General features: G+C 53.1%; 6 protein-coding genes and 9 non-coding genes across 15 annotated transcripts, besides 1 other annotated feature; all 15 read right to left on the bottom strand. All coding sequences in view use genetic code 4, as the record gives it.

Annotated features, from left to right (window-relative positions):
- Window positions 1–729: a repeat region (right telomeric repeat).
- A 21-nt stretch (window positions 730–750) lies between these two features.
- On the bottom strand, window positions 751–1,965 carry cob (CytBp). The gene has a single exon. It carries the CDS (start codon window positions 1,963–1,965, stop codon window positions 751–753), a length of 1,215 nt encoding a protein of 404 aa, YP_003795202.1.
- A 63-nt stretch (window positions 1,966–2,028) lies between these two features.
- Window positions 2,029–2,259, bottom strand: atp9 (Atp9p). The gene has a single exon. The coding sequence runs from the start codon at window positions 2,257–2,259 to the stop codon at window positions 2,029–2,031; it is 231 nt and encodes a 76-aa protein (YP_003795201.1).
- A 38-nt stretch (window positions 2,260–2,297) lies between these two features.
- CasufM_t24 lies at window positions 2,298–2,369 on the bottom strand. The gene has a single exon. It is a non-coding gene; the product is annotated as a tRNA-Ile (tRNA).
- On the bottom strand, window positions 2,370–3,951 carry CasufM_r02. The annotated part of the gene is made up of 1 exon: window positions 2,370–3,951. It is a non-coding gene; the product is annotated as a small subunit ribosomal RNA (ribosomal RNA).
- Window positions 3,952–4,022, bottom strand: CasufM_t23. Its single transcript has one exon. It is a non-coding gene; the product is annotated as a tRNA-Met (tRNA).
- A 34-nt stretch (window positions 4,023–4,056) lies between these two features.
- CasufM_t22 lies at window positions 4,057–4,127 on the bottom strand. Its single transcript has one exon. It is a non-coding gene; the product is annotated as a tRNA-Met (tRNA).
- Window positions 4,128–4,156: 29 nt separating this feature from the next.
- Window positions 4,157–5,518, bottom strand: nad4 (Nad4p). Its single transcript has one exon. It carries the CDS (start codon window positions 5,516–5,518, stop codon window positions 4,157–4,159), a length of 1,362 nt encoding a protein of 453 aa, YP_003795200.1.
- A 37-nt stretch (window positions 5,519–5,555) lies between these two features.
- CasufM_t21 lies at window positions 5,556–5,629 on the bottom strand. The gene has a single exon. It is a non-coding gene; the product is annotated as a tRNA-Leu (tRNA).
- Window positions 5,630–5,726: 97 nt separating this feature from the next.
- Window positions 5,727–5,808, bottom strand: CasufM_t20. The gene has a single exon. It is a non-coding gene; the product is annotated as a tRNA-Ser (tRNA).
- A 114-nt stretch (window positions 5,809–5,922) lies between these two features.
- Window positions 5,923–6,855, bottom strand: nad1 (Nad1p). Its single transcript has one exon. The coding sequence runs from the start codon at window positions 6,853–6,855 to the stop codon at window positions 5,923–5,925; it is 933 nt and encodes a 310-aa protein (YP_003795199.1).
- On the bottom strand, window positions 6,855–7,304 carry nad6 (Nad6p). The gene has a single exon. The coding sequence runs from the start codon at window positions 7,302–7,304 to the stop codon at window positions 6,855–6,857; it is 450 nt and encodes a 149-aa protein (YP_003795198.1).
- Window positions 7,305–7,364: 60 nt separating this feature from the next.
- On the bottom strand, window positions 7,365–7,437 carry CasufM_t19. The gene has a single exon. It is a non-coding gene; the product is annotated as a tRNA-Asn (tRNA).
- A 46-nt stretch (window positions 7,438–7,483) lies between these two features.
- Window positions 7,484–8,221, bottom strand: cox2 (Cox2p). The gene has a single exon. It carries the CDS (start codon window positions 8,219–8,221, stop codon window positions 7,484–7,486), a length of 738 nt encoding a protein of 245 aa, YP_003795197.1.
- An 88-nt stretch (window positions 8,222–8,309) lies between these two features.
- Window positions 8,310–8,381, bottom strand: CasufM_t18. The gene has a single exon. It is a non-coding gene; the product is annotated as a tRNA-Ala (tRNA).
- CasufM_r01 lies at window positions 8,382–11,305 on the bottom strand. The annotated part of the gene is made up of 1 exon: window positions 8,382–11,305. It is a non-coding gene; the product is annotated as a large subunit ribosomal RNA (ribosomal RNA).
- Window positions 11,306–11,380: the final 75 nt, after the last annotated feature.

Here is an 11,380-nt window from a genome sequence, read left to right as displayed (position 1 = left end):
GGGGCATCGCGCGGGCTAATGGAGGCGGAGGTGGCCGCTTCATAATAATTAGGATTCTACTTTTCGTAGTTCCCCGTAGCCCCCTTCATCTCCCCCCGGTACTACTGGGTTTGACCAGCTGGTGGTGCCTTGTGGGCATGGCCACTGGTGGTCCCGTCACAGTTACCCAATCGCAGCTAGTCTGTTCTTCACTGTTGTCGACTGGGTGCTGTCCCGGTTGACCCGTCGCTGTTACCCAGTCGCAGCTAGTCTGTTCTCCACTGCTGTCTCCTGGGTGCTCCGGTTGACTCCCGGGGTAGGGGAGGAGTGGAGATCCTCCATCGCTCCCCTTTAGAAATATAGATTTCGCGTTTCTGTGCTGTAGCGTTGACTCACTCCAACTCCCTGCCTACACGTCAGTCTATCTTGACTTCACCGTGTTGTACGTCTGGTGACTCTCATGACCTCAACGAGGACATCTTGGTCACCTTGACGTTGGCTTAGGTCGTCATGGTGAGGAGGTGGTTGACACCTTGGCTTCCATGGATGAGGACGTTGTCTTGGGCATCGATGGATGAGTACGTTGAGGTGATGTTAGGTTCAAGTTTTTTGGGTCTCTCCTTTACTAGATGGTTCGAGTCTCCAAAGTGACTAAGCGTTCTGGTGCAGACCTGTTTCTTAGGTCCTCAAAAGGTGCACACCACTGTTGTGGTGCACCAGGTGTGGTCTCTCCTTGGCGGGTCTGTTCGGTGAGTGAACCGACTCCTCCACCTAGTCCCGTTGGACTGACAGGTAGAAGATGAGGTTCTCCAGTGTCGAGATCAGCGGTACCACCACTAGGTAGTGGGCAAAGTAGTACAGCGTTGCTGCTTGTCCTAGGGCGATGAACGGTACCTCAACGTGTAGCTGCCCGAGGTTCCCCAGGAGGACGAAGTTGAAGATGAACAGGTAGTAGGCTAGCTTGCTTGCCATCTTGAATGTGTTCCCTCGGATGACTGATCTGTCCGTCACTGGTAGGGCTAGTAGGATGACGATGGCTCCGAACATAGCCGCTACTCCACCTAGCTTGTCGGGTATAGACCGTAGGATGGCGTAGAATGGCAGTAGGTATCACTCTGGGACGATGGATGGTGGTGTCACGAGAGGGTTACCAGGAATGTAGTTGTCCGGGTGTCCCATGGTGTTGGGAGAGAAGAAGACGAAGGTGCTGAACAGGATGAGGAACATGAAGACTGTGATGAGGTCTTTGAAGACGTAGTAGCCGTGCATTGGCAGACGGTCTATGTTCCCTGTCACACCGACTGGGTTCGATGACCCATGGACGTGGAGTGCCATGAAGTGCATGCACACTAGAGCGGCTAGGATGAACGGCAGGAGGAAGTGGAGGGCGAAGAACCGTTGGATGGTAGGGTTGCTGACGCTGAAGCCACCTCAGATGAACGGCACGATGTCGTTCCCGATGAAGGGGATGGCGCTTAGGAGGTTGGTGATGACTGTAGCTCCTCAGTGTGACATCTGTCCGTAGACACAGCAGTAACCCATGAAGGCTATGGCGATGGTTAGGACGAAGATGATGACTCCTATGACTCACACCGCTACTCTAGGAGCCTTGTAGCTCCCGTAGTATAGTGCCTTCCCGATGTGGAGGTACATGCAGATGAAGAAGAAGGAGGCTCCGTTGGCGTGGATGTATCGTATCAGTCACCCAGCGTTGACGTCTCTCATGATGTGCTCTACGGCGTCGAAGGCTAGGTCGATTCTGCTGGTGTAGTGCATGGCTAGGAACACACCGCTGGCGATCTGGATGACTAGGCAGAGACCTAGTAGTGATCCGACGTTCCATCAGTAGTTGATAGAGCTAGGCTGTGGGCTGTCGATGAGGTAGCTGTTGATGAGTGACACGAAGGTGTTGGACTTCCTTAGAGTCATGTTGGTGGTAGGTGGGTGTCAGACTGACGTGTTGGTGGGTTCAGGTCGGTGGTACATTACATCGTTGGGTATATTCATTACGTTGGGTACTCATGTCTGGTGCTACTACGGTGTTGTCGCTTAGACAGCGTAGAGTAGCAGGAAGGAGATCATGAGGCAGAATAGACCACAGGCTTCGCTGAGGGCGAATCCTAGGATGGCTTGAGGGAAGAGTGTTGACCGTAGGGAAGGGTTTCGTGATGTACCGTTGATGAGGGCTACGAACACGAGGGCGATTCCGATGGCGGCTCCTCCTAGTCCGAGTGTGGCGATGCTGGCTCCGATGTACTTGGCGGCTAGGGCTAGTTGCATGTCGACTGGCGTTGTAGTCTAAGGGGGTGCTGAAGAGCTTAGCCTAGTAGGACTTGAACCTACATCTCTCGATTATCGATCGAGCTCTTTACCGCTTAAGATATGGGCTAGGACGGTGAGTCTATGTATCTCACCGTTGTAGTGGTGTGTTCTGTGATCTGTGTATCCATCCCGGGCAGGTTCCCCTACCCGAACTGTATTTCAACTTACAGCACATGATCCCGGTGTGCTAGTCAGGGTTGTACACCCAAGCGTCCTAGTGGGTACTAGGTGTTGGGCGGCGTACTGTTGTGACTAGTAGTAGGGTGGCTTTGCTGTTGATGAGTGATTAGTCCGAAGTAGAGAGTAGGTTCACCGCGTCTCTCTGGTCCGCGATTACTCACAATTCCTCTTTCATGAGCTCGGGTTGCAGGGCTCAATTCATCGAAGGGTACTTTCATTACCTTAGTAGCAGGGGTTGGGGGTCATTGTACTGCTCTTGTAACACATCTGTGGCCCATCCTCATTAGGATCATCTAGGTTAGTCTTCACCCTCAGTTTCTAGAGCTGGCGCTCTCGTCTATAGGGCCTACTCAGGTGGGTAGAGGTGAGTCTTAGGTGTCTTCGTCTCTCGACTAGGACGCCATGGAATCTCACTCTACCGCTCTGGTTGTAGGCATAGGAGGACTTCGTTCATTCGGTGACTGAACACCATGCTTCTCAGTATGAACTGACGACAACGATGTAATGCCTGTCTCTTTCCCTGCGTCGCTTCGGCGGTGGCTTGACCCCGCACCAGGGGGTGCCCTGGGTCTGGGGACTCAGCCAGCGCTGTGGTCGACAAGGGAGTGAGATTCAAGAGGAGGTAAGGTTCAAGGTGGATCATCCTATTAAACGACATGTTCCACTGTTGGTGTCTACAACCGGCTAATGTCTTATGTTTCACCCTTGCGGGCGTACTATTCAGGCGGATCACTCTTAGCGTTAGCTACCGTAGCTGCTTAGAGCGGTGTGGTGATCAAAGTTAGCACCCGTGACTAGGTGGGTATCGAATCCACTTCGTGCTCGCGGGCTTCATACCTCAACGTCACTGTCGTAGGAGTGCCTTCGTTGCAGTACGACGGTGGTCATAGCATTTCATCTCTCTCACCGTCCTTCTTGGCACCCCTGTGCAGTCTAGGTGGAGGGACCTGTCTAAGGTCTTCTCCGGTCTGTTCTACGTATCCTTTAGGCCTAGGGGACTAACGCTGGCCCATCATGTTTAACCGCTACTGCTGGCACATGTCTTGGTCTGGACTGACTGGGCAAGGGATCATGCTTCCCTTGCCTGTGAGCTGGTTGGCTCTTCTAGATGGCTTGATCAGCCGTGAGGCCATTGTCAAAGATTCTTCACTGCTGCTACCTGGGGTAGTTGACTCATGGTCAATGTGGCCGTTGTGATCTTCATCATCGGCTTTGGTTCCTCGGCTAGAGCGGTGCCCTACTACCTACATCCTTAAGCTACCTCTGTGTTAGGCTCTGCTTAGCTACTCACCTCTTCGCCTGCCTCAGCGTCCTCGCAGTCTCCTGTTTGGTCGCTGGGGCTGACTCGCATGTGTTAGACCTCTAGATAGCGTTTAGTCTGAACCAACATCATGTTCATGTGGTCTTGGTGTTCTCAGTGTGTGGACTAGCACGCTAGTCCTATGTTTGTGGTACATCGCTGTACCTTGGTAGAACCACTCAGACTCGAACTGAGATCTAGTCATTATGAGTGACACGCTCTACCCTTGAGCTATGGTTCCTTCGTGACCTACTGTGGCGTTGGCCCATTGTGCGGTGCAGAGGACTGAGTCGAACAGCCATCTTAAGATCATGAGTCTTTCATGTTACCTTTACACTACTCTGCAGTGTCTCGCTTGTCGTCGGACTGGGTTGTCTAGCTTGAGTAGACCAGGCTGCTGAGGTCCCATAGGTAGTCTAAGAGGGCTTGTGGTTGCACCCCTAGGTACACCGTTGGGACGGTTAGTAGCAGTAGGATGCTTCTCTCTCTACGTGTACAGTCTGCTGTCAAGGCGATGTAAGGGGTCTTGACTCCTCCGGTCAGACGGTTGGTCAGCTTCATCTGGTAGGCTGCTGATAGTAGCACTGATCCGATGGCTAGAGCTCCTAGCACTGGGGCACGTGCTACTGCTCCTGACAGTGACAGTAGTTCCCCGATGAAGTTGAGGGTCAGAGGTGTCCCTACGTTGGCGAAGCTTAGCACTAGGAGGAAGGTGGCTAGCACTGGCATGTAGCCTAGTAGCCCTTGGTAGTAGTACACCAGTCTGTTGTGGTACCGGTCGTACAGTACCCCTCCCACGATGATGAAGAGAGCTGGTGAGACTAGCCCGTGGGCTAGGGACAGCACCAGGCTACCCGTCAGCCCTGTCACCGTATTGCTCAGTAGCCCTAGGATGCAGACTGCCATGTGGGAGATCGAGCTGTATGCTACTATGACCTTCATGTCAGTCTGACGGAGGGTGATGAGGGAAGTGTACACGATGGTGATCAAGCACACCACGTACACCACAGGGGTGTAGAGGGTTGCTGCTTCCGTGAGGGACGGCAGGATCAGGCGGACTATGGCGTACACCGCTAGCTTCAGTATCACTCCTGCTAGCAGGATGGACCCTGCTAAGGGTGACTCTGAGTGTACCACGGGCAGTCAGGTGTGTAGAGGCGCTAGAGGCGTCTTGACCATGATCCCTAAGCTTATGGAGAGGAAGAGGATGCACTGTAGGTCTATGGATAGGACCATCATGCTTGCCTCTTGGTACGTCGTGCTGCTCATCATGACCTCATAGAGGCTGAAGGCTACTAGCATGAACAGGGACGATACAAGTGTGTAGATGAGGACGTAGTCGGCTGCCTTCTCCCTGTTGGCTGCCCCGTAGAGCCCTATCATGAGGAAGAGAGGGACTAGGGAGGCTTCGAAGTAGATGTAGAAGGCCAGCATGTCTTGGCACATGAAGTTGAGGAGGATCACTGCTCCTAGTAGCAGGACGAGCTCGTAGTAGGTTCGCTCACCGATGGTGTTCCAGTTGGACACCATCGCCAGGGGTACTAGGTAGGCCGTCAGGATGATCAGGACGTCCGATAGACCGTCGGTGGTGTAGTACACCTCTAGTTCGTACCAGTCGTACAGTGTCGGCAGTGCTAGCAGTACGCTGGCGATGAGGAGGATCTCCTTCGCCTTCCCTCTGTAGAGGGACGTCACTCCATGGCTCACACTCAGTGTTGTTAGTGTTATCAGTGTCATCAGCGTGTTGTTCGGCCCTTGCCGCTGGTTGCTGGTGTATGACTAAAGGGACTCGAACCCTTAGAGAGTTAGTCCTAAACTAACCGCGTCTACCTATTTCGCCATAGTCATGTCGTGCTGTTAGGGGCTCTGGGCTCTCCTACTTGCACCGTGAGGCCTCGTGCTCCTGGGTCCTCGGTAGGGCCCTACTAGAGCTGTGAGGCTGTGTCGGAGGCAGCGTGATTCGAACACGCGGGTTGTTCACCGTGATAGCTCAAATATCATACCTTAAACCACTCAGTCATGCCACCGTGTCGGTTCACCCGTCTCTTTGTGTCCGCACTAGGACGGTGCACTGGAATCGGGATTCCGTCTTCTGGTTCTCTCCTTTACTAGGGTCTTATTTGAGCTCAGAGGCCTCTGTACTAGAGCGCTTGAGAGTCGAGGAGGTAGATCATAGAGGGCAAAAAGATGCACGTCCCGAACAGGACCGGTAGGAAGACCATTCAACACAGGTTGATCAGCTTGTCGAACCGTACCCGTGGGAGTGTTGCTCTGACTCAGATGTAGGTGAAGGCGAACAGGTTGGCCTTCAGCCCTAGCACCACCCCAGTACCTCCACCTAGGAACAGTACCGCTGTGAGCGTCGAGAGGAACAGGATCGAAGCGTACTCAGCGAGGAAGAACAGGACGAAGATGCTGCTGGAGTACTCCGTCATGTGACCACTGACTAGCTCTGACTCCGCCTCTACGTTGTCAAACGGTGGACGGGCACACTCTGCTACACAGGCGATGAAGAAGATGATGCTCACCGGTAGGAGCGGTACCCCCACTCAGATCGACTCTTGTAGCTCCACGTACCTTGACAGGTTGGCGGTGTTGGCTATGAAGATGCACAACAGTACAATGGTGGTGAGGATGAGCTCGTAGCTGATGAGCTGAGCCGTTGACCGTATCGATCCCAGTAGGGAGTACTTGCTGTTGGCTGATCAACCTGCTAGTAGGGTTCCGAAGACTCCTACACTGCTGATGGTCAGTGCTAGGATGAAGCCATAGCTGTGGTCCAGTACTGCCACCCCTGGTGCGAAGGGGATGATGGCTCAGCACAGTAGTGCAGAGACTAGTGAGATCATGGGTGAGAGGAACAGAATGAGTCTGTCAGCATGAGTAGGGATGACGATCTCCTTGAGCAGCAGCTTGGCTGCGTCTGCTATGGCCATGAGGAGGCCGTAGTACCCTACTGCATTGGGTCCTACACGTCGTTGCATGTACCCGAGGGTCTTCCGCTCTGCTACGGTGAGGAAGGCTACTGCTAGTAGGACGCTGAGGAGGATGAGGATGAGTTCGATGTAGGCCATTACCGTCGTGTTACTGCTATCGCCCCTATGATTGACAGGATTAGTATGACCCCTGTGACCACTAGCATGATGGCGCTGTCACAGTACAGGTAGGTTCCCACATGGCTAAGCTCCTGGTAGGCGAGGCTTGGCGCCTCTTCCACCACTCGTCTCTCTCCTAGTGTGAGGTCGAAGGGGATCAACACTGTGGCTAAGGCCACCACCACGAGGGGCGAGGTCTTCACCGTGTTGGCTAGGTGCTTGATCTTGAGGAGGGATACGATGAAGAGGAACAGGATGGCTATGGCTCCCACGTAGATGAGGACATAAAGGATGCCCATGAGGTGGTAGCCGGCTAGGTAGAGGCTCAGGGCTGCCGTGATGAAGAGTACCAACATACTCAGTATGGAGTGGATGGGGGAGAGATCGGCTAGGATCATCAAGCTTGCTATCCCGCTTATGGTGTTCATAGCGCTGTAGTAGGCACTGCTGTGGCTATAGCAGTCTACAAGGGACTGTACATACGTCGTCGCTCCTATCTAGACTTGAACTAGAACTCTATGTATTAACAGTACATCGCTTTGACCGTTAAGCTATAGGAGCTAACTGCTCTTGTCGTGGTTCGTGTAGCTACATCGCTCTGGTAGGGCTAGCTGTTCTCTGCTACTCACTCGATGAAGTCTGTCAGTGAGACACACTCTAGCTTGATGGGCATCATCCCGTGTTGGACTCCACAGAGCTCACTACACTGTCCATAGTATACACCTGTACGCTGTACTAGAGCGCTGACTTGGTTCAACCGTCCTGGTGTGGCGTCTATCTTGATCCCTAGGGATGGCAGGGTGAAGGCATGGATGACGTCGTTGGCGGTGACTACGAACCGGATGTGTGTGTCTACGGGTACTACGATGCTAGTGTCAGTGTCTAGCAGTCTCAGCTGTCCTGGCTCTAGCATGTCGTCCGGTACCACGTAGGACTCGAACTCGATCGTCTCTCCCTCTGTACCAATGAAGTCAGAGTACTCGTACTTCCAGTACCACTGTAGCCCTATGACCTTGATAGTCATGGAAGGTGTTAGGACTTCGTCACATAGGTAGAGGAGGATGAAGCTTGGGAAGGCGATGAGGAGTAGGATGACGGCTGGGATGAGGGTTCAGATGATCTCGATGGTTTGACCGTGGTTGAGGTACTTGTAGGAGAAGGCGTTGTTGGTGAAGGTTCGGATGATGCTGTAGAGCATGTATGATACGAACCCTAGTACGAAGGTTAGGTAGTACATGATGTGGTCGTAGAGCTCCCCGATCCCTTCGGCGTTAGGCGAGGCGGAGTCTTGGAAGCGGAACCCTCATGGTGTTGGGACGTCAAGGTAGAGCATTGGTCTAGTCATGGTTAGGTAGCTAGATCCTCTGAGTGAACAGATGGGAGGCTAGTCCCTACTGGGGAGGTAGTCTTAGGCATACTGGACTGGATCGATATGGAACCAATAGGATTCGAACCTATGTCTGCTCTGTGCAAGAGGGCTGATCTACCAATTGATCTATGGTCCCTTAGGATGTTGTTGTATGAGAGTTGGACTCAAAGAGGATAAGAGAGATACTCCATTGTATCGTGGGGCACTTTCATTCATCATGGTCTATGATGTTCATAACATCTCCGTCTGTAGCTTGGCACTTGATAGGGGATCAGTGCTTCTCGTACCCTCCGTAGCTTAGGAGTGATGAGCCTGTACTGAGCTGGTGGGGACTGTTGAGTCTCCATCGTGTTGGCACAGACTGTTAAGACTGTACCGTGCTAGTAGGCTGTCTCCAGCACCATAGGGAGAGCGTCTAAGATCCTTTCGTACACCCAGACGCAGACGGGATGGATGGCCTCCAGATGATAAAATCACTACTGACTCACGTCGTAGTTAACCCATCTCAAGTGGCTCTTCAAAGGACGAACAGTCCTACCCTTCCCTGCTGCTACAACGGGGAGGATGAGCCTAGACGACATCGAGGTGGCAAACACCGCTGACAATGGCTACTCTCGAGCGGTATGACCCTGTTATCCCTAGCGTAACTTTCATTCATTGTCGGTAGCTCTATCACGGAGCTCTACCTGTTCACTATGCTCTACTTACGTACCCGCTCGACCTGTCGGTCTGGCGGTCGGGGAGGGCTTAGGTCATTGTCCTTGTGAGGCTAGTTGCCGGCTAGCTGTGACCCTCCTGGTGGTCTAGTAGGCTATCGTGATAGCATGGCCATCTAGTAGTACGAGATACATCAGATGGACTCTCTGATGTCGACGCCCCATCGAAACTCTCCACCTTACACTGTCTCCCGGTTTCATTACGCCCTTCGAGCACATCGTGGGCGACATCTCACTGTGAGTGGGATAGCGCTCTCACGTTGGCTTTGAAGGGACCTATGTGGATAAGCGACTCCCTACTAGAGCGTTGTAAGGCTTACAGGTGATCTCTTACTTGCTGGTACGCCGGTGTATGGGAGCCGCAATGGAAGGCTTGAGTGAAGCTGCATAGGGTCTTCTTGTCAATCTGGAGGTACACAGCATCTTCACTGCGATTGCAACTTCGTCGAGCCTGGCCTTGATAGAGTTGAAGCGTCGTGCAGCCATTCATGCGGGACACCAATTACGTGCCAATGAACTTCGCTACCTTAAGATCCTCAGGATAAGACCGCCGCTTACAGAGCCGTTGTGGTGCAGCGGCTAGTACACCGCTACACTCTATGAGGCCCTGTGCCGGGCAGAGGTCACACTCAATACCAGCTGTTGCCAGCCTGCTGAGTGCTGTGTTTTTGGTAAACAGTCGCACTTCTTCGGGGGTTAGCCCCGGTTGCCGAGTTCATTAAGGCCAGTTCGCTCGTTCCCCTCTGCAGCACACCGGTGTCGGTCTACAGTACGGTTACATCGTCTTACTTGGTCGTGTGCCCATCATAGTGTCCTTGTCAGGCTAGTGGGCTGTTGGGCTCACTCACTACTTAGGGGCCGTGCCTTTGTGGTTAAACCTTGTGCTTGGGGGGAGGGTCCTAGACCCTCTATCACTACTCATGTCAGCATACTCGTGCTACCTTGCTCTCTCCCTGACAACGTCGTCGTCGGGAACACTCTAGTATACCCTTCCAGTACGCCGTCCGACTCTCGTCTGACTGCCTACTCTAATCTCTCTACTACAGTGCTATGTTTCTGAGCTCATCAATGACCTAGACCTTTGCGGTATGCCGTTTGTCCTATCACTATCACTCTCGTAGTAGTAGTAGGGGCTATGCAACACACCGGTGTAGTCTAGTCATTAGGGGTGATGTGTCTAAGGTAGCTGCTCTGTTACCGTCTCCCACCGTTGAGGTAGGGAGACCTATGTCTCGGCCCGTAGCTTAGGCCCGTATATCTACTCCACCTCATCCATCGAGGCAGTGCATTGTTACATGTTCATCATCAGGTGGTTAGTGTCAAACCCACTGGCTGCCTAGCTGTTGGGGGAGGTGGATCATGTCCACTGGGCTACGGTTGGGGGCCTACGAAGCATAGTCTGGGTTGTTGCCCTCTCGACCGAACACCTTATCGCGTACGGTCTGACTGCCAGGCTGAGGAGGACGGTCCTTCCGAGGTTGAGAAGCAGGGGTAGACCCGTTAGGGCCCCCCCGTACCTCTCCGTGCTGTACAGACCTGTCCATACCTGACGTGACACTAAGATGTCTTTCACAGAGAACCAGCTATCGGTGGACTAGGTTAGCCTTTCACTACGACATACGACTCTCTAGATAGTATTGCAACACTAAGCTATGAGGTCATGCCTCTAAGGACCTGGTGGTGTAAGGCCCCAGAGCTGAAGCTCTGAGTACACCTAGCTGTTCGTGATCTCTCTCAGTGAGATGAGGTCACTCTGAGCCTAAGGGTCTGTTAGGGGCATACCGGGTCGTATGTAGATCGTCCACTTTCGGGTCTGGGCCTTCAAATCTGACCTTGCTTTAGCGGTCTGCTTACATGTGATGGCTCTCACTTGAAGGCCCAACTCACTGACCCATTATACAAGAGGTACGCCATACTATGGCTGCTCAGATCCTCCTACTTCTCCTACGTTCCTTCTCAGTACTTCGACTCGTACCGCGCTTGCTTAGCCTTAGCAGTTGACACTGCTGTCTTCACGCCTCAAGGCGCTAGGTGTAGGCTGAGGGCCGTTCCCTCACCGGTACTAGGCCCGTCTCGGTTGACTTCTAGACCGTGGTACTTAGATGTTTCAGTTCCCAACGGTGTGGTCGTGCAGTCTCCTGCTTAGCGTGGGCGCTTGCCCTTGCTGCTACTCAGCGCGGTAGTGCGAGGGAGTCACAAGAGGATCTTCTTGAGTCCAGTCTTAGATACAACAACTTTTCTCGACCCTTCAGAGGTCTGAAAGTACTCTCTAATCGCTGTACCTTCTCTTCAAGCTGCAGTACTGGTCTCTCCTCCCCTCTTAGCGTGTTCTTACTTCAGTTCAAGCTCTAGTACTGTCTCTTCTCCTTGGCCGCCTCCCTTCGTATCTTACCCCTCTTCCCCTCCTGCTGGGGGCCCT

The sequence above is a fragment of the mitochondrial genome of Candida subhashii (assembly GCF_019202705.1).
Source record: "Candida subhashii mitochondrion, complete genome".
In the NCBI taxonomy this organism is placed as follows: domain Eukaryota; kingdom Fungi; phylum Ascomycota; class Pichiomycetes; order Serinales; family Debaryomycetaceae; genus Hemisphaericaspora; species Hemisphaericaspora subhashii.
This window is presented reverse-complemented; position numbering and strand designations above follow the sequence as displayed.